The sequence below is a fragment of the Pituophis catenifer genome, unplaced genomic scaffold, assembly GCF_029215685.1.
Source record: "Pituophis catenifer annectens isolate HBS135680 unplaced genomic scaffold, rPitCat1.0.hap2 SCAF_7, whole genome shotgun sequence".
NCBI classification, from domain to species: Eukaryota; Metazoa; Chordata; class Lepidosauria; order Squamata; family Colubridae; genus Pituophis; species Pituophis catenifer.
In genome coordinates, this window is record NW_027256887.1 from 13,111,027 (window position 1) to 13,138,349 (window position 27,323).

The 27,323-nt window shown below is 41.5% G+C and overlaps 1 protein-coding gene across 1 annotated transcript in view; it reads left to right on the forward strand.

Annotated features, from left to right (window-relative positions):
• Positions 1 to 27,323, forward strand: part of SCUBE1 (signal peptide, CUB domain and EGF like domain containing 1) — a 194,353-nt gene that overhangs the window by 111,252 nt on the left and 55,778 nt on the right. Inside the window, exons 5-7 of the mRNA XM_070946765.1 lie at positions 12,435 to 12,560; positions 18,716 to 18,832; positions 22,622 to 22,711. Coding sequence (XP_070802866.1) covers positions 12,435 to 12,560; positions 18,716 to 18,832; positions 22,622 to 22,711 — 333 coding nt within the window. The remainder of the gene's footprint in view (positions 1 to 12,434; positions 12,561 to 18,715; positions 18,833 to 22,621; positions 22,712 to 27,323) is intronic.

A 27,323-nucleotide genomic window follows, 5' to 3' on the forward strand; every position in this document is an offset into this window, starting at 1 on the left:
TATTTATGACAGTTGCACTGTGTCGGAGTCATGGGATCACCACAGTGGTGGGTTTCAACCGGTGTTACCACCGGTTCGCTTCGCGCACACGTTTTGCGCGTGATTATACCAAGGACCAGATAGAACAGATAGTGATCCCCCAGGAATATCAAAAAACTATTAGAAATAGCACATGAGAATCTTTGTTCTGGAAATTTCAGTACAGAAGTCTCTCAGCAAGACTTGTTCAAATAATATTCAACCTTGAAAATCCTGCGTGACTGCATCCTCCAAATGCTCAGCAAATTCCTCAGAATTCCTCAATATGATTTCTCATTTTCTGGTAGGGTCCAGGTCCCATTAAATTGAATTTTGGAATGGTAGTCTGCAGATGCAGGAAGAACCAACAAGATATTGCCTTTTCACTTCTCTTAACACCAGAGTGAAAGCACACCGCTAAGCTCAGTTTGATTCATTCCTTGTCTTCTGCCAATACTGCTCTAGGCATCTCCTAGTAAAGTGATGGCTAATCATTTTGCTGTCACGTGCCAAAAGTGGGGCGGGGGTCGCATGCGTTGTGTACTCACACCCAAAATTCAATGCGCCCCCCCCCACGTGACCCCCCCCCATGCTCCCCCGCTTTTGGCATGTGATGGCACGGTGGGCCCGGTAGGCCCGTTTTTCCCCCTCCCCAGGCTCCAGAGGCTTTTTTTGAGCCTGGAGAGGGCGAAAACGGCCTTCCTCATCCCCCCCCCGAGGCCCTCCGGAGGCCAGAAACAGCTCGTTTCCTGACTTCCGGTGGGCCCAGAAGGCCTGAAAATCAGGTGTCCGGCGGGTGCATGCATGCTGTACGTGAGCTAGGGCAATGCTCATGTTCCCACAGATATGGCTCTGCGTGCCACCTGTGGCACGCATGCCATAGGTTCACCACCACAGTCCTAGTAGCTTTGTCTCCCAGAATTTCTTGGTAAAACAAGGAAATCCCCTGAATGAATAAACAGGATGAGATCACTCAGGTGCTGTCACCTCAATATTTTGCCTAATTATTGAAGAGTCACTAATCTTGATTGGGAAAGGTACTGGAGCAAGTGATAGCCCTAAAACTTCGTCCCTTTTGGCTTGAACTGATTATTTAGTGGGTTGTTACTTTTCAGGGATGCGGTGGCTTAGTGGCTAAGACCCTGAGCTGGTCGATCGAAAGGTCAGCAGTTCAGCGGTTCGAATCCCTAGTGTTACGTAATGGGGTGAGCTCCCGTTACTTGTCCCAGCTTCTGCCAACCAAGCAGTTCAAAAGCATGTAAAAAAGGAAAGTAGAAAAATAGGGACCACCTTTGGTGGGAAGGTAACAGCGTTCCGTGCGTCTTTGGCATTTAATCATACTGGCCACATGACCATGGAGATGTCTTTGGACAGCGCTGGCTCTTTGGCTTTGAAACAGAGATGAGCACTGCCCCCTAGAGTCAGGATCGACTAGCACATATGTGCGAGGGGAACCTTTACCTTTACCTACTTTTCAGAGTCAAATAATGATTGGAGAATAATAAGGATCAAGCAGGATAGTTTGCCTGCAACATGTGGATGTATGAAGTGAAGAATACCAAGATAGCCTAGCATCTTAGATATTCCCCTAGATATTCCTAGGGGAATGGATGAGACTCTCTCTGAGCAGACCAAATACTAGTTAAGATTGGCATTCTGATGTGCATCAAACCCATCAGAAGGAGATAGAATTCCTGCATGCCAAAAGATTACACCCAGAAAAAGGAACCTGTGCCATGGAAGCTTACTTAGCAATCATTACAAATAATTTCTCAGCAATGATCACATTTTGATTTCCAATGATAGATTTATTTGGCAATGTATAATAATTTAAAGAACGTATCTTTTTCTGCTTGTAATTTGTTATCAGATAACATTGGGATACTTTTTCTCAATTTTACTAAAGGATAATGAGCCACAAATAAAATGGAATCGTTCTTTGCACGTTCTGTGGAAATGGATATGCCACACAGTGGAGACTGTCATTCTGGGTTGTGCCTCCAAATATTTGGTGAGATGATTGCCCTATGCATCATTTTTAAAATGTGTATCCAAAGTTATGAAGAAGATATAACTTTGTCCTAGTTCAGTGAGGTAGCAAATATTTTTCAACATTCACAAGCTCCCTCTCCCTCCTTCTCCCTCACCCCCACCCAGTTGTGCATCCAGGTTTTTCCTTAATTTGAAGTTTTGTCACCTTTAACTTGACCTGTGATCTCATCAATTCTGTAAGTTAGTACACACACACACAGACGTGTGAAAACAAACTCAAGCCGAGGTGCTAAATAGCTTTGTGAGATCAAAACCAAATTTCATAAGTAGCCGGCTAGCAAAGACTGCACAGCAGGACAAGAAAAACTAAAAAAAAAAACAAAAAAAAAAGTTGCATTCATGATGGGACTTTCGTCATTTTTGTTTTAAAAAGCAACATACTTTTTGGTATCAGTCTGATAGTTAAGGCAGTCTTTTTGCAATTTTCATGGACTCTGTAATAAAATACACTCATTTCCACACATAAAGCTTCAGATTCAATATGTTAGAGCAGGCAAACCTTTTCGGCACTGAGTTCCGAAAGGAGAGCGCCCGCATGCACGCACAGGGGAGCACTGGAAACTGGAAGAGCAGAAAACAGAAGAGCAGCTGAGCTTCCGGTTTCCGGCATGCGCATGCGCGCTGGTCACCTGGTCTTCTGGTTTCTGGCGCATATGTGCACAAAGACCAGCTGGATGGCGCGCATGCGCATGCCAGAAACCAGAAGCTCAGCTTCCCAGCGTGCACATGTGCACCAGGGAGCTGCTCTTCCAGTTTCTGGCACTCCTGCATGCACAAAGATCAGCTGGCCGGCATGCATGTGCATGCCAGAATCCGGAAGAGCAACGGGCGACGGCTGGCATGCCATAGATTGTCAGGGTTCTGACTGACGCCCTAATTAAATAATGAGCCTCGAGCCAAACTTCAAAAGAAATCCAGTTATTTATTAGGAGCTTCTTGTCGGCATGTTCCCAAGTGAAGCCAGCTCTGACCCTACGTAATTTACGCCCCAATCATGATCCTGTTTCCCCCCTCTCCTCAGGGTGTGTCATCAATCACATTCACCAACGGAGCAATTTCACGGGTTGTAGAGGCAACTCCCCTCCAGCTGCCGTGGGTAACCCTGGGATACAGCCTTGAGAGAGATAAGTCTGGAATGTGCATCTGTCTTTGGCTGCCATGCCGTTTCGTCGGTTTCCCATCCCCCCTTGCTTATGGCAACTCGAGAGCAGGCCATGGATGCTTTGTGAGTTGACATCTGTTCTATTGGGATAGAGATTGAGTAGAGCACTCAGCCCATTTCAAGCAAATACCAAATGATATACATTTGCATATAGATTTTATCAACTCCTCTAAACTACTGTTAATATTGCTGTTCTTGGAATGGGGAAAAATAGCCAAACCTACTGAAAATCTCCTGCCCAAATCTCTGAGATGGAAAATTCATCCTAAGCACATCCATTATGAGTCAAAGATAAAATTTATGCAGAACTTCAAACCTTCTTTCCACCTCCAGACTCATATGGAAATTTTGACACGAAATATATCAAAATTTATAAATCCAATAGAAAGTATTCACATATCTCCAAGGAATATGAATTATGGTGATCTGTTGCACAGTCAGCCAGATGTTCAGACTGGATTTGGCATTTTTGTCCACCTGTCGAGTCCTTTCCAAGTACCTGGGATAAAAAGATGGGGATGTTTGATGATGTTATAGATACTGTTTCAGGATGCAAACTGTTCTGAAAAAAGCTGCCTTTTGCAATTGACTGATAGTGAGTTTGTCAATGGTGTTCATGTGGTATTCCAGTTGTTTTGGGATTGGCATCCCAAACCTAAGGCATCTATGATTATTGGTACTACCTTTGCTTTCTTTTGCCACAGTTGTTCTATTTCTATTTGAAGGTCTTTGTATTTTGTTATCTTCTCCAGTTCCTTCTCTTCTATTCTGCTGTCTTCAGGTACTGCCACATCCACTATCCAGACTTTTTTGTCCTTATTGATAATTGTTAAGTGGCAGGTGCCTCTTTGTTTGAATTCTACAATCCCAGAGCACTTTAGCTTCTTTGTTTTCTATTACTTTCTCTGTCTTATAGTTCCATTATTTCTTGCTTGCAAACAAATGGTATTTCTTGCAGATCTTCCAATGCACCATTGTTGCTTCTTTGTCATCCTGTTGTTGATAGTCAGTCTGTGTGATCTTGCAGTATCTAACTAGGTTAGATACTCCTGGTGTACTAGCTTCAGTGCATCTTCTTTACTGTCCTTCAGATATTCTTCCAATGCCCTTTTTTCTTCTTCAACCGTCTGATGTACTTGCAACATTCCACATCCATCTATTTTCCTCCTTAAGTAGGTCTGTCAACATCACTGCATGGATGAGGGAATGATTCATTTCAGTATTTTTCTGGTCTTCCTACCCAGGGCCTTTAGTTCTGCTTGAGCCCAGTCTGCTATTCCAGTTGTGTACCTAATGACTAGAATTGCCCAGGTGTTGATTGCCTTGATGGTATTTCAGTAGTGGGTTTCAATTTTGGCACGCACGCAACACTTCTGCCCATGCGCAGAAGCTTCTGCGCATGCACAGAGATATCCGGGCAGGTGGGCGGAGCCTCCCACTGCCACCGCTACTGGGCAACGAATCAGTAGCAACCCACCACTGTGGTATTTCCTCCACTAAGTTTATATATTAAGACTTCTTCACTCTCTTGATGTATTCACGTCTAACTTTTTCTTGACTTCAGTATGTTTGATATTTATTTATTTATAAAATGTATTGGCTGCCCATCTTACCATAGGGTAACTCTAGGTGGCTTACAGTTAGATATATAGTTAAAACATTAAAAGACATTAAAACCAAGGACACATGGGGACGGCAGGAGTGGAGCGGGGTGTTGTGACCTAGGCCCAAGTAGTTAGTATTAAATACAAACAGTTCGAAAGCAAACAGACTTTATTAGAACAGCTGAGAATTAACTCATTCTCAGCATAGTCCAAACTAAATTAAAGCAAATTCTTCAAAACACCGTTCCTCAGTTTATCACTGACCTTGGGATAATTAGGCAAACTGCCAAAGGCTTTTCTTGGCAGAAGACGCTGACAAGAAATGAATACAGTGAAACAAGAAGCAATTCTCTCAACGTTGTTTTCCGGCAAAGAGGCCAAGAGCCGTTGCTGGTCTTTTAAGCCTTATGGGAGGGGCCAGTCACCTCTTGGCCCTACTCCTGAGTCGTCCTCTCTGCTTTAGCTGCTCCTGCCTTCTGGCAGCTCTTCTCATACGTGCACTAGGAACAGGCTCCTCCTGTTCCTCTGCCTCTCTACTGTCAGCCTCTGGAGTCTCCGAAGTCCGCACATCACTCCCCGATGGCCCTAGCCCCATCTCTGCCTCCGACGCAGAGCCCTCATCCGGGCCTTCCCCAGCCTCCAGGACTGGCCCATGTTCTTCCTCAGTCTCATCGCTGTCCAACTCCGCTGCCAGCTCTGCAGGCTGCTGGCTGACCACAAAATGGGGGTGATCTGGGATCTGATATTACTCAATGTACCATCCCCATTATACTGTTCCCCCACTGGGGCCTCAAGCCAACTAGCACAGCCATGTCTTTAGGCACTTATGAAAAGATAGGGTTGGGGCCAACCTCACATTTGGGGAGGGGGGAAGAAGTTCCAGAGAGCAGGAGCAACAGCAGAGAAGGCTCTCCTCCTGGACCCTGCCAGCTAGAACAGTCAGGCTGACAGAATCAGCAGCATTCCTCCTCTGCTGGCACAAGTGGTACAGGCCAATCCCAGTGGGATGAAATGGTCCCTCAGGGAACCTGGACCCATGCCATGAAAGGCTTTAAAGGTGATCACCAACACCTTGAATTGCACCCGGAAGCAGACTGGCAACCAATGCAGCTTGCAGAACAGTGGTGTTACAGGGGCCATTCTTGAGGTCCCCAAAACTACCCTCGCTGCCATACACTGTACCAGCTGTAGCTTCCAAATGCTCTCCAAGGGTAATCCCATGTAGCGTGCATTACAATGGTCCAGCTGTGAGATGAACAGAGATTGAATGAGTGCAGGGAATCCTGATCCCGCAACTGCCCCACAACACAAAGTTGTGCAAAGGCTATCGTAGCCGTGACTGTCAGCTTGTGGGATGCTCAGGTGTTTATAGGTGTCTTCATCTTCATCCAGATTCTTGATGTTTTTTCCATAGGGCATCTTGATTCTGCCAGTTTTCTCTATTTTTCCCCATTTGATGATAAGCATCTGACCTAGGCTTCCTGAGTCATTAAAACACACGAGTAGTCCCAAAAACCTCTTTTATTGCAACAACTGTGAATTATGTACATTCACAGATGAGTCCCAATTAGTTGTAAAGAGTCCTTCAGGAGAAGTCCTTCCGGATAATCACCCACCCTTATTTCCCTTGACATGCTGCCAAAGATCTAATTGGCAAAGCCGCACTGAGTCCAGAATCAAATAGAGCTTCAGGCTTTAAGCTGAACCGAATGAACATAACGTTGCTTCCTGCAAAGGCCCACGTGCCTTTGCTCCTCTTTTAAGTCTTATGGGAGGAGCCAATCATCTCCCAGCCCTACTCCCGAGTCGTCTCTTTTGTTTTAGCTGTTCTTGCCTTCTGGCAGCTCTGCGCATGCACGCACTGAGAACAGGCTTCCCCTGTTCCTCTGCCTCGCTGAGGTCCGACTCTGGAAGCTCCGGAGGCAGCACATACCTCCCAGATGGCCCTTTCTCTGCCTCTGATGCAGAGCCCTCGTCCAAGCCTTCTCCAGACTCCAGGACTGGCCCATGTTCCACCCCAGCCTCCTCACTGTCCGACTCTGCTGCAGGCTGCTGGCGGACCACAACACAAACATTTGCCCAGTTCAAACTCCATTGCAATATCTTGGCTGTAAACACAATGTTGAGCAGCGATTCTATTTCAGATGGCGTTTTTCCATACCGCTTCAGATCATCCAAGCAAAGGAGGTGGGATAGCCTGGTAGATGTTTCTGATGTTTGACAGTCATGGCCTGAGTTATTCAGTATTGTTGACAGAGGAATCAGTGCAATGACAAACAGTAGTGGCAATAATGAGTCTCCTCATTATTTAAAATGCTTTTAAAAGCCTCTGATGATCCCAGCTGAGCCACACGATCATCGGACGCTTTTTTTTTACTTTTAATTACGTGAAAACCACAGAAACTTTTAGAGTCAGTTTTCACCAGTCTGTGCCAATATGATATTTCCAATAAACTTGTTCATTTTAAAAGCAGCCGAAGAGGTTGTAGAAAAAAAAATGCCTTTAAAAGCCTCTGGCGATCCCAGCTGAGTTGCCTGATCGTCAGAGGCTTTTAAGAGTATTTTTTTCTGCAACCTCTTAAGATTGTAGAAAAAATGCTTTTAAAAGTTAAAAAAAGAAAAAAGTTGGCCACACTCACCCAGTCACATTACCCCTCCCACCAAGCCATGCCCACAAAATAAGCCATGCCCACTGAACCGGTAGTAAAAAAATTTAGAACCCACCCCTGTACCACACCAGTTAATAATTTGAAAGTTGTTGGTAAGTAGGTAATGGGCCTGTGGTTGCCTGGTGCTGCCCCTTTTGCATTATCAGGTAGGTTTTGCTAGACGTTGGCCACACTTCAATTTCACCTCCTTGCAATATGTTATTAACTACTTGACAAGTGGATGTAGACTAGTCAGATGTTTCAACCAAAATCTATGCAATTCATCTTCACTTGGAGCTGATCAATTCTTGGTTTTTATTTGCCCTTTTCTGTATATTTTCAGCTGTTATGAGTTCTTTGATTTCAGTTTCTTTTTTATTTGTATCCATCCATCTTTAACCAAGCTGTGTTCTTGTTATATTTCTTTGAGTTATCCTATAGCCGTGATGGCGAACCTATGGCACGCGTGCCACAGTTGGCACACAGAGCCATTACCTGTGGGCACGCGAGCGTTGCCCTAGCTCAGCATGTGCATGCCAGCCAGCTGATTTTTGGGCATTGTGGGCCCACCAGAATTTGGGAAACGGGCCATTTCCGGCCTCCAGAGGGCCTCCGGGGGGCTGGGGAAGGCCGTTTTCATCCTCCCCAGGCTCCTAGAAAGGCTCTGGAGCCTGGGGAGAGTGAAAAACAGGCCTACTGGGCCTACTTTGCCATCGCATGCCAAAAACAGGGGGATCGTGGCGGTCATATATGCATACGCGGGGGGAGCGGGGTGCATAGAATTATGGGTGTGGGCACACACGCGCGTGACCCCATCACATTCCCCCCACTTTTGGCACACGATGGCAAAAAGGTTAGCCATCACTGTCCTGTAGCTTTCCCCAAAACTTCTTTTCTTTCATCTAACTTATTTGCATCTAATTTCAGTTTGCTAATCTAACTTTCAAGCCTGATCTTCCATTTTGGTGGTGCAGTGTTTGACTTTTTCCTCTCTTTTTTTGTTGATTTGCATCCCAAGTATACAATTATAACTGCAGTTGTTTTGTACATTAGTTGGTTTGCTTCTTGTAGTGAGATGGTGCATATATTTGATATTGCTGTATTAGCATCTTCTAATGCTTGTGCTAGCTGTTTCTTTGGAACAAGCTTCAATGCTGGCAAGCTTATTTTATGGTTTTTGTGCTGTTCTGGATGCTCAGTTATTCTTTTTTCTACTTCAATTTTTCTACTTCTTTAATTAGAGGGCTTTGTTCTTTCTCAGACAGAGGAGAGTGTGCCTGGTTCCATATAAAATATGTCTATATCTTCTGTTTTCCTCTATTGCCAACTCCCCCTAATTTGCCCTTATATTATAGTCTGAGTTATTTCTGGCAATCTATTTTTGATTTCTTTGGTCAGGGTAGACCTTTGCAATTCTTCCAATTCTGCTTCCATGAATATTCTATTTCATATTAAGTCAACTTTAACCTGCTAGCCTATGATCTGTTATTTCTAATTATGGATGTTGTTCCTTCCAGAACTGGTGCATTTGTCTCAAATATCTTCTTCTTGTTGGACTTGATCATTATTTCTGATCATTATTTCTTTGTTTTCAATCACTGTCTATTTGCAATGGATAAACATCTTTCCTTCCAATAGTTCTGCAGTTGGTGGCTCTGGTTGGTGAGCCAATAGTCCTGAGTTCTATAGCCCATTTTTCAGATGTCCAGGACAGGGATGGGATTCAAGTAATTTAACAACTCTGCCCTAATGATTTCTTCCAACAACCAGTTTGCCAAACTGCTCAGAAAGTTAACAACCGGTTCTCCCGAAGTAGTGCGAACCGGCTGAATCCCACCACTGATCCAGGAACTCCCAGAACTGGTGCGGTCCTTGTTGACCCAGGTGATGACTAAGCCAGTATGAGTTTCTGTAATTTATATCTTACCATATTTTTTTATGGGCGTGACACTCTTTGACTTCGAATGAGACCTGTTCAGTATTTTTTTTTTTTAGTATTTAGTAGTATTTATTTATTTGTCAAACATGTACAAGATAACAGGTATAAGTATAAACATGGACATGAACATAAGAAATGAGTATAAACATGGACATGAACATAGGAAATGAGTACAAATAAATGGGGACAGTAAGACAGGGACGGTAGGCACGCTGGTGTGCTTATGCATGCCCCCTTTATGGACCTCTTAGGAATGGGGTGAGGAGGTCCACGGTAGACCCGTTAAGGTTGAAGCTGTAGGGGTTTGAGGATGTAACAACTGAGTCAGGTAGAGCATTCCAGGCGTTGATTGCTCTGTTGCTGAAGTCGTATTTTCTGCAATTGAGTTCGGAGCGGTTTACCTTGAGTTTGTATTTATTGTTTGCCCGAGTGTTATTGAGGTTGAAGCTGAAGTAGTCGTTGACAGGTAGGACATTGTAGCAGACAATTTTGTGTACTATGCTTAGGTCAGATCATAGGCGGCGTAGTTCCAGGTTGTCCAGGCCCAAAATTTCGAGCCTGGTAGCATAAGTGAGCAGAGGAGTGGAGTATGGAGTATGGTTGAGCCATTGGCGTAGCTCTCATCTTCTTCAGAGCACACAAGCCCCACAATCACACCAAGGTAGTGCCTCACTGGGGGTTAAGATATTATTATTATATTTTGCCTTATTATATAAAATACTTTATATAAAACTGAAAGTAGCAAACATATCTACCATATTTTTCGGAGTATAAGATGCATCTTTTTCCCCAAAAAAAGAGGGTGAAAATCTGGGTGCATCTTATACTCCGAATGTAGCCCAGCTTCTCAAACGGAGGTTGCAGAGGCTGAAAAAAGCATCAGAAAAGAAGCTTCAGAAAAGAAGCCCCCAAACAGAGCTTCAGAAAAAAAGCCCCCAAACAGAGCTTCAGAGGCTTTTTTTCTGAAGCTCTGTTTCGGAGGCTTCCAGAGGCAGAAAAGAAAGTTTTTTCTGAAACAGAGTTTCAGACGTTTCAGAAGCAGAATAAAAAGCAAAAAAAAAAAAAAAAAGCAAGGCACAGAGCTCACAACTAAGGAACCTGTTGCTAAAATTCACCTTTGGGAACAGCTGATTGGGGGTATTCCGGTAGGCCGATTCACCTGCCAATCAGCTTTTTTCTTATTTTCCTTCCCAAAAACTAAGGTGCGTCTTATACTCCGAAAAATACAATATTGCTCCTGCCTCCTATTTTTCCCACAATAAAAATCCTGCAAGGTGGCTGAATTATTAGACCAATAACTCCCACCTGGATTTCATGCTTAAGGAAGGTGAGAACTCAAGTCTTCTGGTTTCAAGGTCAGCACTTAATCACAACACCAAACTGGTTCTCAGGAATGTTCTTTCTGGCATATTAAGTTACAGTGAATATGATTTTTAAAAAACTTTTTATCATATCATTTAAATGTTGAAGTATTAAAATGCAATATAACCTAATCCTGGAAGAGTGTATTAAAACAATAATCAGTGAATATTTATTCAATGAATATAAATATTTAGTGATGTCCTTGGGGGGGGGGACCAAGAAAGATTCTGAGTACTACCGTGTTTCCCTGAAAATAAGTTTGAAGTTTATTAGATTTCTATACCGCCCTTCTCCCGAAGGACTCAGGGCAGTGTACAGCCATATTAAAATACATAGATTTATAAAATTTAAAACCAATTAAAATCGGATATAAAAATTTGGCCCGCGAATTAAAACACACATACGCCCATTATAAAATTTGTACTAGGCCAGTCCGGCTTGCTTGAACAGAAGGGTCTTAAGGGCGCGGCAAAAAGTACGCAGGTCGGGGCTAAGATGAAGCTCTAGGGGCAGGTCATTCCAGAGGACTGGTGCCCCCACCGAGAAGGCTCTCCCCCTGGGTGTCGCCAGTTGGCATTGTTTGGCCAATGGCACCCTGAGGAGCCCCTCTCTGTGGGAGCGTATTGGCCGGTGGGAGGTTGTTGATGGCAGAAGGCGGTCTCGTATATACCCCGGTCCTAAGCCATGAAGCGCTTTAAAGGTGGTAACCAACACCTTGAATTGCACCCGGAAGACCACCGGGAGCCAGTGCAGCTCGTGCAGGAGGGGTGTTACATGGTTGCGCCAAGTCGCACCCATAATCACCCGCGCGGCCACATTCTGGACCAGTTGGAGCCTCCGAGTGCTCTTCAAGGGGAGCCCCATGTAGAGAGTGTTGCAGTAGTCCAGACGGGACGGGATGAGGGCATGAGTGATCGTGCGCAGGGCATCCCGGTCCAGAAAGGGACACAACTGGTGCATCAAGCGAACCCGATAGAAAGCTCCCCTGGCCACGGCCGTCATGTGATCTTCCAAAGACAGCCGTGCATCCAGGAGGACACCCAAGTTGCGAGCCCTCTCTGAGGGGGCCAAGTCTCGCCCCCAATAGTCAGCGATGGAACCAGCTGACTATACCACTCGGTCTTGGAGGGGTTGAGTTTGAGCTTGTTTCTCCCCATCCAGATCCGCACGGCCTCCAGGCACTGGAAACATCACATCAAGGGCATCATTGGGGTGGTCCAGGGTGGAGATGTACAGCAGAGTATCGTCAGCATACTGGTGGAACCTCACCCCAAAACCACGGATGATCTCGCCCAGCGGCTTCACATAAATGTTGAATATAAGATCGGGTCTTATATTAATTTTTGCTCCAAAAGATGCATTAGGGCTTATTTTCTGGTTAGGTCTGATTTTGGGGAAAATATGGTACTAAATGCATCCATCTGGCTGATAAACTTAACTGGGGCTTATTTTGGGGATAGGGCTTATATTACAAGCATCCTGAAAAATCATGCTAGGACTTATTTTCCGGTTGGGTCTTGTTTTCGGGAAAACAGGGTATTTTCTATATTATATGAAAGGAGACAGAAAATCCTTATGACTGCTGAGAATTTATTATTGTTCAGATTATTCTTAGAACATCTTCATTTTTTTTCTCTTTTTTTCCCCAGAGGGTATGAACTGCATGAACAAAGATCATGGGTGTGAACATATCTGCCGGGAGACACCCAAAGGTGGGGTCGCCTGTGAATGTAGGCCTGGCTTTGAACTTGCCAAAAACCAGAAGGATTGCAAATGTAGGTAGATGTATTGCTAAATTTCATATGTCCAATATGCTTTATTTTCCATATTTGCTGTTATTATCTAAAATCGGGAAAAACAGTATTGATTTTATTGAGCTTTTTCATTTTCATTTCATTTATTGGATTTATATACCGCCCTACTCCCAAAGGACTCAGGGCGGTGAACAGCCACAGAATAAAACACATAAATACAAAATTTAAAAACAGAATAAAACCGAATTAAACGATTTGGCCGAGACAAATTTAAAACACCCAATAATTTTAAAAACAAATTAAAATTTACATTTTAAAGGGGAAAGATTTAGGCCAGGCCGGCTTGATGGAATAAAAAAGTCTTGAGAGCGCGATAGAAGGTACGCAGATCCGGGATCCTCCATATCTCCGGGGGGAGCTCATTCCAGATAGTAGGTGCCCCCACAGAGAAGGCTCTCCCCCTGGGGGCCGCCAGTTGACATTGTTTGGCTGACGGCACCCGGAGGAGCCCCTCTCTATGAGAGCATACCGGCCAGTGGGAGGCTATTGGTGGTAGCAGGTGGTCCCATAAATAACCAGGTCCTAAGCCATGGAGCGCTCTAAAGGTGATAACCAAAACCTTGAAGCGCACCCGGAAGATCACCGGGAGCCAGTGCAGCTGAAGGTTGTTTTTTTTCCTGTAAAAAGCAACAGAAATTGAATCATTTAGAAGGTTTAATAGATTAATTTTCCAACCATTTCTTTGAAGTTACATTGGTAGTTGAAAATTAGAATATCCAACTCTAGCTAATCTTCTCTGTTGCATTTCATGCCTCCTGAGCAAGTTTAATTATCGTTATCTGTTCCCAACAATGAGAAGTTAGAGTGATAATTCTTTAGCTGGTGTGAGCCTTCATATGCATTAAGTTCTTCCCAAAAAGCTAGGATGTCATAATGTATTGATATAGTTAGTATATGTTCAGATCCAAGTAGTGTGGCCCTTTGCAACTGATAGATTTGAACCCTGAAATAAGCGCTTGGCCTTATTGCCATGCGCTCAAAAGCCCAATTGGGCTTATTATCAGGGGATGTCTTATTTTGTGGGAAACAGGGTATATATAGCTTTATTGATGATGTGAACAAGAGTGTGAAGAATCACAAGTGAACTCAGAACATTATATTCTTTTTTTGTTTTTAAGCAAGAAAGCAAGTAAGCAGAAGTTTTGGAGTTGGGAAAAACAGGAGTTTGCTAGCTGTAAAACATCTGAAAAATAGAAATGCCAGGAACAAAATAATGCAGAGACAGGGCAGCTTGATACCTATCAATTGTTTCCTTACTAACAGCAACTTCATAGTTTCACCAAAATGATTTTATTTTGACAGAAGAACAGTTGGATAACTCTAGAACATACTATAAACTACTAGTATAGAAATTACCACTGAGGGAGAAAAATTAACTTAGAGGCATCAGAAAGCACTTTATAGTGATGGAATCAGTTCTGCTTCCCCTTAGCAGCTCATTCATCAAACAGATTTCCCAAAAAGGGAAGGGACAAGATCTTTCTCCCCCCAACTTTTTTTTTTTTTTTTGGTGAGGTGGGGGCAAGGGAATAAGGGGTTGATTTATGGACTTCTGGGAGCCTGATTTAGAACAAAATATTGAAACTAGGAATAAAATGCCTGTAAGATGAACCAAAGTAAATTTTGCTGCGCACATAGCAAAATAAAATTTGCATTCAAATATGCATAGCATATAGTTTATGAATAGATTTTAAAGGAATCATAATTGAAAGCTAGTATATTTTACAAAACAATTGGATATGTATTTCACACTTAGGAAAACATGGTATGGCTAGCAGAAGTTTAATTCCTCTTGAAATTAAGTAAAAAAAAAACTGGACATTTTTGAACCTATACATGAACCTATAGAGATAGACTGATGGAAACATGTCACTCACAGAATTTAAAAAAAACAGCCAAGAGCAATGCCGTTGCTGTTTAGTTCAGCCTAGTCCAGCCCCAATGGAGGTAAGGAACTGATTTCATAGTGGGGTAGTATTCACTTACCTTCGCTACCGGTTCGCAAATGTGAGTGCGCGCGCAGGACCTTCCACGCATACGCAGAGCGTCAAAAATGGGACGTGATTACAGGACATGGGCGGAGCCTCCTGCCGCTATTGGTTCACCCGAACCAGATAGAACCAGCTGAATACCACCACTGTTTCCTAGCCTCCCCCTGGAAGGAAGCATGCAGACACCTGGAGAAAGGACATCATCAAGTGCTCCTATGATAGGAAGTAAAGTAGCCCAGGCTTCCCCAGGAAAAAAAAAAGGCAAATGTTGGTGATAGGAGACTCAATTCTCAGGAGAACAGAATCAGCCATGATTCTGGACAATCAATCTAGGGAGGTATGTTTTCTCCCTGGAGCAAAAATCAAAGATGTGGCTGAGAACCTCACTAAAATAATCAAGTCCACAAATTATTATCTTTCTTCTCCTTCATGTGAGTACGAATGACACAACAATGCCAGAGTGCGCACATTGTGACTAGGTAAGACAACCCAGGAGCAAATACAGTAAATAGGTTTGTATTTACATATAGTGGTTTTATCCACAAAAACATATATGCATACAGGTACTTTGAGACAGGCCTTGAACACAGGCAAATAGCATTTACAGCACGGAGGCCCCAACAGGGCCTCTCTTATAATACAGTCTCTTAAAGTGGTAACAGTCAAATAATCCTGCTGACTCATTACTACCATTGCATCATCATTACAGCATTACAGTATTACAGCAACTGGTCAGCTATTAAATCATCATTACCCTGACAAACAACGAATCTAAAACAATATCAAGAGACTAAGAGCAGTTCATCAACTAAGTTAAGTTAGGAGCACAAGTAGTATTCCCATCTGTACTTCCAACAAAAGGTCAACATCCAATGAGGGAACAAAGGATTTTAGAAATGAGCCACTGGCTCAAGGATTGGTGCCACCAAAAGAATTTCGGATTCCTAGATCACGGTCTGCATTATCTACAAGAAGGGCTTCTGGCAAGGGATGGACTGCACCTTACAAGAACCGAGAAGAATGTATTTGAAAAATGATTGGCTCAGCAAAGGGCTTTAAATTAAAACTGAGGGGGGAGAGGGACCAATCTTTAGGATCTTTAGGACCTAATCCCAAACATAAACTACAAGACAACCAATCAAATAAGAAGGTAGAGAGTGATGGGAAGGAAGAAAACCTCAGCTGCAAAGTAGGAGATGTAGAAAGCATACTCAGGGTCAGGCATAAAGGAACCAGATGCCTATACATCAACACTCAAATTTTGGGGAACCAACAGGGCGAACCTGAAGTAATAGTATGAGGGAAAGTATGATATAGTTGCCGTTCCTGAAACTTGGTGGGATGAAACTTACGACTGGGATGTACTAATGGAAGGTATAAACTGTTCAAAAGAAAAAACCTAACAAAAGAGGAGGTAGAATTGCACTATATGTAAGAGATCACTACATCTCTACAGAAATGCATAAAACCAAAGATGAAAGCTTCCCAGAATGCATATTGGTTAATATAAAATTTAAAAAAGAATGACATTGCCATAAGTGTATACTACAGGCCACCCAAACAAGCAGAAGAAATAAATGAACTACTGGACTTATTCCTTACTAATAGAGATGAAATGATAGAAGAGATTGAAGTTGTGAGAACTTTTGGGGAAGAGTGACCATGTCACTCTGAAATTCAACATAATGCAGACAAAAGCAATAGAACATAATCAAACCAGTGCCTTAGACCTTAAAAGAACTAATTTCAACAAATTTAGAGAGAGCTTGGGAAGGATTCTATGGGTGAAAATCTTATAAGGGAAAACAACTCAAGAAGCATAGGAAATTTGAAAACAGCACAATACCATTGAAAAAGAAAAATAAGAAATCCAAGAAGAAACCAATATGGTTGCGCAAAGAACTCTCTGATAAATTGAAAGAAAAAAAGAATAAATATAAAAAATGAAAAGAACGACATATAAATAAAGCAGAATACCAGCATATAGCCCAGATCTGAAAAATGAAGTCAAGAAAGCTAAGGCTCAGAATGAAGTAAGACTTGCAATAAATGTTAAAAGTAATAAAAAAAGATTCATTCAACATATAAAAAAAATTAAAAAGTCAAAGAAATAATTAGTCCACTAATGGAAGAAAATGGCAAGGAAGTGATAGGCAGCAGGAAGAAAGCAGAACTGCTTAATTGTTTCTTTGCATCTGTCTTCATACAAAAAAAAAAGCCTACCAAAAACAGAACATAAAAAATGGTCTAGAAATTCAAATTAAAATAGGCAAGAAAATGGTAAAAGAACTCCTGTCCACCCTTGATGAATTCAAATCCCCGGGATCTGATGGATTACATCCCAGAGTTCTGAAGGAGCTGGCAGACATGATCTTGGACCCATTGAACCATATCTTTCAAAGATCCTGGAGCACCAAGGCACTGCCAGGAGACTGGGAAAGAGCTGATGTGGTTCACATACTCAAAAAAACTCCTGTAATCCAGGAAATTACAGACCAATCAGCCTGACATCAATATCTGGAAAGATCCTGGAAAAGATAATCAAGCAACAGATCTGTGAAGCCAACATGGGTTTGTCAAAAAGAGATAATGCCAAACAAATATTTCATTCTTTGATACAGTGATCAAATCAGTGGACCAGCAATGGATATAGTATACATGGATTTCCGTAAGGCATTTAACAAAGTAAACCACAACCTACTTTTTGGTAAGCTAGAAAAATGTACGATAGACAGCATCATCACCAGATGGATAGGTCTCTATTTTCCTAGATCTTCTTTTTTTTATCTTTTCTGAAGATTGGAACCACATCAGCTCTTTTTCCAGTCTTCTGGAAGTTTCCCCCATGTCCCAGGAGCTCTGAGAAATTTCATTCAGTGGTTCTGAGATCACATCTGCCAGCTCCTTCAATATCCTGGAATGTAATCATCTGATCCCAGAGTTTTGAATTTGTCCAAAGCAGATAGGTGTTCTGTTATCAATTCTGTGCCTATTTGGCAGTGGTGAAATCTGAACCGGTTTACTGTCTGTGCATGCGCAATGCGCACCATGCACCAAATGAGAGATGCGCGCGCAGTGCACGCCAAAGGGAGGCATGCGGTAAGTAGAACAGTGCGCGAGGGGGGGTGATCAGCTGTGGCGCGCAATCTTTTTTTTTACTTTTAAAAGCATTGCTTTTAAAAGTAAAAAAAAAGCCTCTGATGATCACGCTGCTCAGCTGGGCATGGGGGGGGCAGGGTTTTTTGCTACCGGTTCTCCAAACCACCCACTGCCATCGTTACCAGATCAGGCGATCCGGTCTGAACTGGGAGCATTTCACCCCTGCTATTTGGTCTGTCCACAGTGTTGCTTTTGACAGGTTGAGGTTTTTTTTTTTCCTTTTGTGTAAAGACAGATGCAAAGAACAGTTCTGCTTTCTCCCTGCTGCCTGTCACCTTCTTGCCATCTTCTGCCATTAATGGACCTATTGTTTCCTCTACTTTCTTCTTGCTCCTTACATATTGGAAGAAAGTTATTTTTGGCATTTTTTGCACGTCTTAGTTCATTACTTTCTTGTTTAGCATTTACTTTAGTGTAATACTTTCTTACCTAAATTATTGCTTAGGGGAGGCAGTATTGCAATCAGTGTGTCTAGTTAAAACTATGGTTTTAAGAGCTGTTTATTTATTTGCAAATGTTCTGTACCACCTCAATCTAAGGCATTAGCTTACTTTTTTTTTTTACTGTAGGCAGCCTTTTTTGATCAAGACTCTTTCTCCATATCGATCAAATATATAGTCTGTGTCTTAACAAAATTAAACAATTAGATCACCTGCTTATAGCCTTGTGGACTGTGCCTTACAGGAGTTTAAAAAAAGTTTGGAACAGGTGGAAGCCCCTCATTTAAAAAAGGACTGAAGTACATTCCTTAATGCCTTTACTTTGAGTGACATTTCATTGGGACTAATAACTTCTTAAAACTGTTGCTCTTTAGCAAGGAAGTTTGGGGAGACATTTATCAATCAATGTCATTGTTTTTCTAAGTTGTAAATCATTTTTTGTGTCTGGAGGACAGAAAGAACTAATTGGCTTTATTGTTGCTTTATTCATATATATGTATATACATATTTTTGGGAAAATAACTAGTAACCTGTAACTATGGAAATGGAGGCTGCCAACACACGTGTGATGACACAGATAGTGGTCCTGTGTGCGGTTGTCATCAGAAATATGCACTGCATTCAGATGGCCGAACATGCATTGGTAAGTGCTTTTCTATTTTTTCTGTTCTCCGTTGTAGAAAAGGATATGTTAAGGAATCTTAATGTTATTTGATAAGATTGGATTGTGAATGTCATGTAAGCCAGCAAATAAATAGTATAATGATGCATTAGCTGATTACGGATTTGTCACTTTAAATAAAAATGAATGTCTGGCCAAATCCCAGTTGCTTTTAAAGAGTGAGTTTCGTTTTTGTGACAGAAATCCACACCTAGATTTTTCTCCAATTTAGCAGTATCTGATGTAAGCTTTAAAGAGCCTGTACTACAGGCTCTTTACTAAGAGCCTGTAGCACAGTGGACTCTTTACTAAGAGCTCTTTACTAAGACCCTTAGTACAGTGGACTAAAGCACTGTTATTAACAGATTAACATCTGCTGCTTGCAATTACTGCAAGTTCAAATCCCACCAGGCTCAAGGTTGACTCAGCCTTCCATCCTTTCAAAGGTAGGTGAAATGAGGACCCAGATTATGGGGGCAATAAGATGACTTTGTATAAATATACAAAAGTATGAAGGCTATTGCTTAACACATTGTAAGCCGCCCTGAGTCTCCGGAGAAGGGCGGCATATAAATTAAAGCAAAATAATAATAATAATAATAATAATAATAATAATAATAATAATAATAATAATAATAATAATAATAATTATAATTATAATTCTGATAGATAACGGATTATGGCATTTTTACTTAATTTTTAAATGGAATCTGCATATAAAAGCCAGAAAGTCCAATAATAATTCCTAATTAAATTTTACCATGAAACATTGAATAAAATAGAAGCTCAGTTTTCATGAATACAGAGCTGATAGTGCAAACCGTACCATTTATACAGAATTCTCTCTTCTTTAAATATGGATGCATTAGCCAAAGTTAGCTTATACGTACAGAAAAATAAATTGTCAACTGTAAAAAAAAAAAAAAAAAAAGTCAACTTCCATGAAGTCAATATCAGAGGTGGGTTTCAGCAGGTTCTGACCAGTTCTGGAGAACCAGTAGCAGAAATTTTGAGTAGTTTGGAGAACCAGTAAAAACCACCTTTGACTGGCCCCATCCCTATCTATTCTCTGCCTCCCAAGTCCCAGCTGATCGGGAGGAAATGGGGATTCTGCAGTAACCTTCCCCTGGAGTGGGGTGGGAATGGAGATTTTACAGTATCCTTCCCCTGGAGTGGGGTGGGAATGGAGATTTTACAGTATCCTTCCCCTGCCACGCCCACCAAGCCATGCCCACCAAGCCACACCCACAGAACTGGTAGTAAAAAAATTTGAAACCCACCACCTGTCAATATATATGTTAAAGACTATTAGGCAAGTAACTAACTCTCCTTCAACAAACTTTGATTATGTAAAGCAGAGGTTTTCGTCCCATAACATATATATGTTAAAGACTATTAGGCAAGTAACTAACTCTCCTTCAACAAACTTTGATTATGTAAAGCAGAGATTTTCATCCCAGCATGGAAATACCTCAGCCTAGGTTAAGTTCACAACTATTAGCTTGGATGAAATGAATAGATTTCATTTCAAAAAGTGGACAGATTAAGATTCTAAGTAAAATGTAGCTGCTATGCTAGGCTCAGGATATTTGGGGTTTCTCCATAGTTTTACTTTTGAATAATTAAGAATCATCTTAATAAGACTATTCACATAACTGCAGAGGATAATCTTAGGTTGTAGACGGCTTGGGAATCTGAGTACTGATGTAAGTGAAGGTAAGTGAGAGAACAAACAAATCCGGCTTAAATTTCTGTCGTGTATCTTTTAATGATTTTTGTTTGGTTTGGCATATTGTTGAATCACTGAACACTATACTTTCTCCTTCCATCTTCGCAATGTTGTTATGTAATATGATGTCACGTTACACTATTTATTCTGATGTAAGTCGCATATTGCTGCTTGTGTGTGCTTTATTTTTTTACACCTCCTTCTCCACTTTCTGAGTAGAGTTTTCTCTTAGATATTTTTTTTTCAAATTTTTTGTTTTGTTTTCATTTTATTCCTGCTTTCTGGTGATGGTTCCTGATTGCCTGTCTTGTATGATATCTGAAGTTAATAAATTATTTCTGGAAAAACAAAAAACTCAAAAAAAGGAAAAGACAACGTCAAACCAAAGCCTCTATTGCAGCCTGATCCCATCTAGAACTTGATTTCTTCCTAGAACAACAGAACCATTTAGCATTTCCACAGATAAACCCTGCCAGCTTCTTCCCCTTCCTGTGATTTCTTTTGCTCCTTGTCTCTCCTTTCTCTTTACTCTCTTCAGTGATGTCTGCAATTCTGGCATCACTGCACAGATGCAAATATTTGCAAAGGCGCCGAAGTTATCTGTTTGTCTAATCCAGGGGTGTCAAACTCAATTTCATTGAGGGCTGCATTTGACCTCGGGGGAGGGGGGCAGGGGGTGTGTAGCCAGCTTGAGGTCATTCATGTCGGGGGGGGGCGGCGCCTGTGGTGGCCCAAGTGCTCTGGCAGCAAAAACAGGCTCCCAAGCTCCATTTTTGGCTGTGACGGCCTCCTGCAGCCCTCTGCCAATGAAAACAGAGCTTGGAAGGGCTGCATGTGGCCCTCCTTACCTCCGTTTTCGGCCACGATGGCTCCTGCAGCCCTCTGCCAATGAAAATGGAGCTCAGAGGTGTGTATGCTGGCAGAGCTTCTGAGCTCCATTTTTGCTGGCAGAGGTACCGCTGGCCGGTCTTCACTGTTTCCAAGGTGGCCCTGCAGGCCAGGTCTAAGCACACTGCGTGCCAGATCTGGTCCCTGGGCCTTGAGTTTGACACCCCTGGTCTAATCCATTTTGTTTTTGTTTCTTTGGCTTATTCTCTTATTTTATGTCTGCTGCATGTACAAGTTCCCCCCTTGTGTTTTGTTTTGTTTTTTCTTTGAGATGCAGTCCTCCATTTTATATAATTTTAATCCCGCCACCACTGCTTTCCATATGATTTAACCCTCTTTACTCATATCATCTCTTCTCATCCCTGCAAATGGATCGTTTGGGGTGTATTTTGAAATACTACATTAATTTGCTGTAATGCTGAATTGGAGCTTTTCATATACCAAACATCAGAAATTACCTGCAAGATGCCATATCACTAACACCGCCCTCTGCTGTACCGCATGCTTCAAAAATTATTAGTCTCTTCCTATGACATCTTTTTTGTAGCACTGAATGTTTAGCTAGTTGTGTTTCATTAGACAAGCAGGCAACCAGCACTGCCCAATTCGTTTCATTTTTAAGTTTGTGTTTCTTTTATTTTAAGTTTTATTTTTTAAAATGCATGCGTTTTTTTTTAATTTCTTGTGTTTTATTTTTTTATTTTTTTAAATCAACATGAGCACATTTCCATTCCCACCCATCACCGGATTCTTGTAGCTCTGTTCTATGTTCAAAAACTTGCACTTGTCAACATGTCATACTTACCTTTTGTTTCCTCTTCTTTAACAATATGTTTACTTTAAATGTTGTAAATTACGTTTCTCAATTAACACCCGTCCTGGGCATCCTTTCTTGTGTATGTGTTTTTATTGGTGGGAGATCAGCTCCTTAAGTGTTGGCTGGTGAATGACTTCGTTTTCACCCCCTTCTAACCACCTCTAGCACCTCCTTCCAACGCACTTTGGTTTGTGTCTGGGATTTAAGTCACATTTCTCAGTGGGATTTTCATGTTTTCATGCTTTAGTTGCCCAAAGTCAAGAGACTGTCTTCCACAGTGGAAAACTGGGCTTCTCATTAACCAAGTGCTCCATGTTTGTCCCTTCCTTTGTTTTAGAGAAGGATGAGGCTGCAATTGAGAGCTCTGAGTTCAATGCCACGTCAGTAGCTGATGTGGACAAGCGGGTGAAACGGCGGCTACTTATGGGTAACACTTTTCTTCCACTTCCTTTGATGTGCTCCCAACTTTGTCTTTCTCTGTGGGGAATGAGGGGCCCTTCAGTTATTTTTGTACTTAATTTGTTCCATCCCACTGCTGAGGTTCCTAATTGGTTCAAGAATCTTGAATAAAATCATTTTATTTTCCGTTTTACATCTACTTTCTCTGTATACGCAATCTGTTTATAACCTTGTCATGTTAAATGTTGAAAATATTTGCTGCAGAGGAGAAAACATTGGCCGCTAACTTACTTACCTGACAAATGCTCACTTTTCGCACATGATTTGTGTCATTCTATGACTACAAACTTATCAAATATATATTTGATACTTGATGATGCATTATGACATTATGATACGATGCATATAAAATGCATATTGACACAACTCTTGAGCTTTAGGTTAAAGCAATGATGTTGTAAAATAATTGATCTCTTTTATGTGAGTCTTTAAAACAATGGTTTTCATTATACTTTGGTCATAGAATAATATATGTTTTCTTGAAGTAAGTTTGAAATTATTGGAAAAATCTCCTTGCCTACTGTTGTCAATAAGCTGCCATGTTTTTTTTTTCTAATCAAGATACTATATAAATATAGCCAAATACAACAGCTGCTGTTTTTTCTACTTTATTTGAAGTATTTAAAACTGGTAAATGCAAAAACAATAATTAATTATTGCTCTTGTGGGATTATTCCTTCCTTTTACATAGCATTTAATTAGAATTGTAGTCATATTTAGTCATATTAGTCATTTTATCTATGAACAATTATCCAAAGTAAGAAGAATGTGTTATTCACATGGATTTCAAATTTCCTATGAGCTTGTTGCCTTAACCTGTGGATCTCTATTGCGCAGAAAGTTACATTTCATTTAGAATACCAACCTTCTATCTAAACATAGGGGGTGGGAATATTAAAAGTTCCAAGGCACTTGGGAAAAAAACAGATTGTAGATAGTTGTATAAACCTGGTCCATCATTCAAAAACAATATAGTTGAGATATTTCAACAGACACATTACCTTCATTATATACGATCTGATAGCTGAAAGTCAACATAGCAACCAGTATCATGATCAAAGCTCCCCCCATTATATGCAGCAACTTTTTTGACTTTTTTACACAGAGAGAGAGGGGGGGAGAGAGAGGGAGAGGGAGAGAGACTTCTCTGAGTTGGTGATGTTTTTCCTCTTTCTTCCTCCAAACTTTGCTTCCAGGGATTATATGAAGACATCTGTCTGTCTCTGTCTGTCTATCTATCTATCTATCCAGGGTCCTCAAACTACGGCCCACGGGCTGGATACAGCCTGCCGAAGCCATTAATCCGGCCTGCGCAGGACCACAAGGCTGCCCCGCCCACATCATCCCACCTACCCACTGGCCTCCACCTGCCTTCTGGAAGCCAGGGAGGCCAAAAACAGGACGCTTTTGATAGATAGATAATAGATAGAGAGATAGATAGATAGATAGATAGATAGATAGATAGATAGATAGATAGATGATAGATAGATAATAGATAGATAGACAGATAATAGAGATAGATAGATAGATAGATAGATAGATAGATAGATAGATAGATAGTTGGTTGATTGATAGATAATAGATAGATGATAGATTGATTGATTGATTGATTGATTGATTGATTGATAGATAATAGATAGATAGTTGATTGATAGTTGATTGATAGATGATAGATAGATGGATGGATGGATGGATGGATGGATGGATGGATAAATAGATAGATAGGTAGGTAGCTAGATAGATAGATAGATGATAGATAAAATTCCTTATGCTGTTCTAAAATTTTCTCCCTCATTTCTGTTTCTTTATTCATCTAAAACAGATGAAAATTCTTGGAAACTAACATATCAGTGTTTTGGTTAAATTTAGCTCCATCTCTTTTTATTTACCTGGAAGAAACTCAGCTCAGGAAGATTAATATCTAAGAACATATATACAGGATCTTGATTAATATTATACATTAGATTTTCTAAATAGGAAAAAAATTCCTCTCAATTTTTCCATTTATTGCGGTTAATTGATATCCACTTCAGAGTCTATGATAGATGCAGTAAGTTTCCATATTTTTACTGTGTATTTAAATTTAAATCGAATCCAATGCAAGCATTACTTTCTAAACAGCATTTATCATCATAAATAAATGAAACGAAATGAAAAATGAAAATATTAAAATATTTAGGGCTTAAATTATTTGTATACTCTTCATACCAGTTTGGAATGATTGGAAGAAAATGTATGCATGAATACAGAAATTCAATTAAAATAGTGATTTTCCAGCAATTTATTCATTCAAGTAGCAGCAATAGATTATGATGATGATTATAATTATAAATACTATTACTCTTTATTAGATTTAGTATAGCAGCCCACTCCAAAAGACTCCAGACAGCTTACAGTATAACAATTGTACAGTTAAAAATGTAAAAAACAAACAAACCAGTAGTGGATTTCAAATCCCGACACTACCAGTTCGCTATTGGTAACACACAAGCAAGCGGCACTTCTGCGCATGCACAGAGCATTTTTGATGACGTCTGGGCGGGTGGGCGGAGCTTCCCACTGCTGCTACCAGTTCGCCCAAACCGGGGCAAACCGCTAGAAACCCACCACTGAAACAAACATAATAACTGGTTAGGAAAACAGTCATAACAGTCAAAACAACAGAGCATCCACAAACATCCAAATCAAGTTTGGGAACAGAGCCATGTATTAAAGACCTTCTCGAACCCTAGGAGTGTGGGAACTGTGTATATCAAGGATGCTTTTCCAGAAGGCAAGAGCTGTGAATAAGACACATAAGATAATATATAATTCAGGGGATGTGGAGCATACTCATTCTGCCCCAAGTATATTGGGAAGGCAGAAGTAACTGAAAACAGTTCTCCTAATAACCAATCCCTATACTTAAATTAATGGGACGCGGTGGCTCAGTGGGTAAGATGCTGAGCTTGTCGATCGAAAGATCGGCAATTCAGCAGTTCGAATCCCTAGGGCAGCGTAACAGGATGAGCTCCCGTTACTTGTCCCAGCTTCTTCTGCCAACATAGCAGTTCGAAAGCACGTAAAAAATGCAAGTAAAAAAATAGGGACCACCTTTGGTGGGAAGGTAACAGCGTTCCATGCGCCTTTGGTGTTTAGTCATGCCGGCCACATGACCACGGAGACGTCTTCGGACAGCGCTGGCTCTTCGGCTTTGAAACGGAGATGAGCACCGCCCCCTAGAGTCAGGAATGACTAGCACATATCTGCGAGGGGAACCTTTATCTTTACTTTATACTCTAAAGGTGAGGACAATACCTTGAATTGCGTCTAGAAAGTGATTGGCAACCAACACAGCGTGTGTAGCAGTTGTAACATCGATAGTGAGAAGTGCTATAAATAATAGTTTCTCACATATAGCGAGAAGTGCTTGTTCCTGCTCAGGCTGCTGCATTTTGAACTTTCTGTAGTCTCTGGATGGTTTTTAAGGGCAGCCTCATGTAGAAAGCATTGCAAAGGTCCTCCTGACCAGAGGTGCCTCGTGCTTATTGAGCAGTAACTGCAAATCCAGGAAGGCCCAAATTGTGCACCAATCTCAAATTGAGGGTAACCAAGACCAACAGTGGCAACCTCCTCAGCCAAGGAGTCCCAAACAGACACAGCCAGTCTGCCTTATCAAAAATTAAGCCGAAGTCTGTTTCTCCCCCATCCAGAGTCAAACAGCCTCAAGTCAGTACATTGACAGCTTCACATGCACAGCCCAAAGTTGATGCCAAACTCTAAACTGATGGATAAGCTAACCCAGTACTTTTATGTAGAACTTCAAGCCCTGCTAGTGAGAGGCCATGGATGCAATCTCTACTCTTCTGAGAGCATCATCTCAAAACACTGCTAAGGAAGGAGGCAAACCACTGCAACACATTAGCAATAGCACTTAGATTTATATACCTCTTCACAGTGCTTTACAGCCCTCTCTAAGTGGTTTACAGAGTCGGCATATTGCCCCCAACAATCTGGGTCCTCATTTTACCAACCTTGGAAGGATGGAAGGCTGAGTCAACCTTGAGCCGGTGAGAATCGAACTGCCAAACTGCCGGCAGTCGGCAGGCAGCAGAAGTAGCCTGCAGTACTGCATTCTAACCACTGCGCAACCGCAGTTCTTAATCCTTACTCCCACAGCCAATCCAGAAGGATACCATGGTTGATGGTACCAAAAGTCACTGAGGAATCAAGGAGCACAAGGGTGGATACATCAGGTCCATCTTGAGTCGACTAAAGGTCATTGACAAGCATGACCAACACTATTTAGTAAATAGTGTTTAGTAACTATTTAGTAACTCACTTTACTAAATGTATTTAGTAAATACATTTAGTAAAGTGAGTTCATTTAAATCAAGGGTGTCAAACTCGATTTCATTGAGGGCCGAATCAGGGTTGTAGTTCATCGAGAGGGGCATGGCCAGCTCGATGTCATTCATGTCAGGGGCACCTGTGGTGGCCCGAGCACTCTGCCAGTGAAAACGGGCTCCCGAGCTCCATTTTTAGCTGTGACGGCCTCCTGCAACCCTCTGCCAGCGAAAACAGAGCTCAGGAGGGCCACC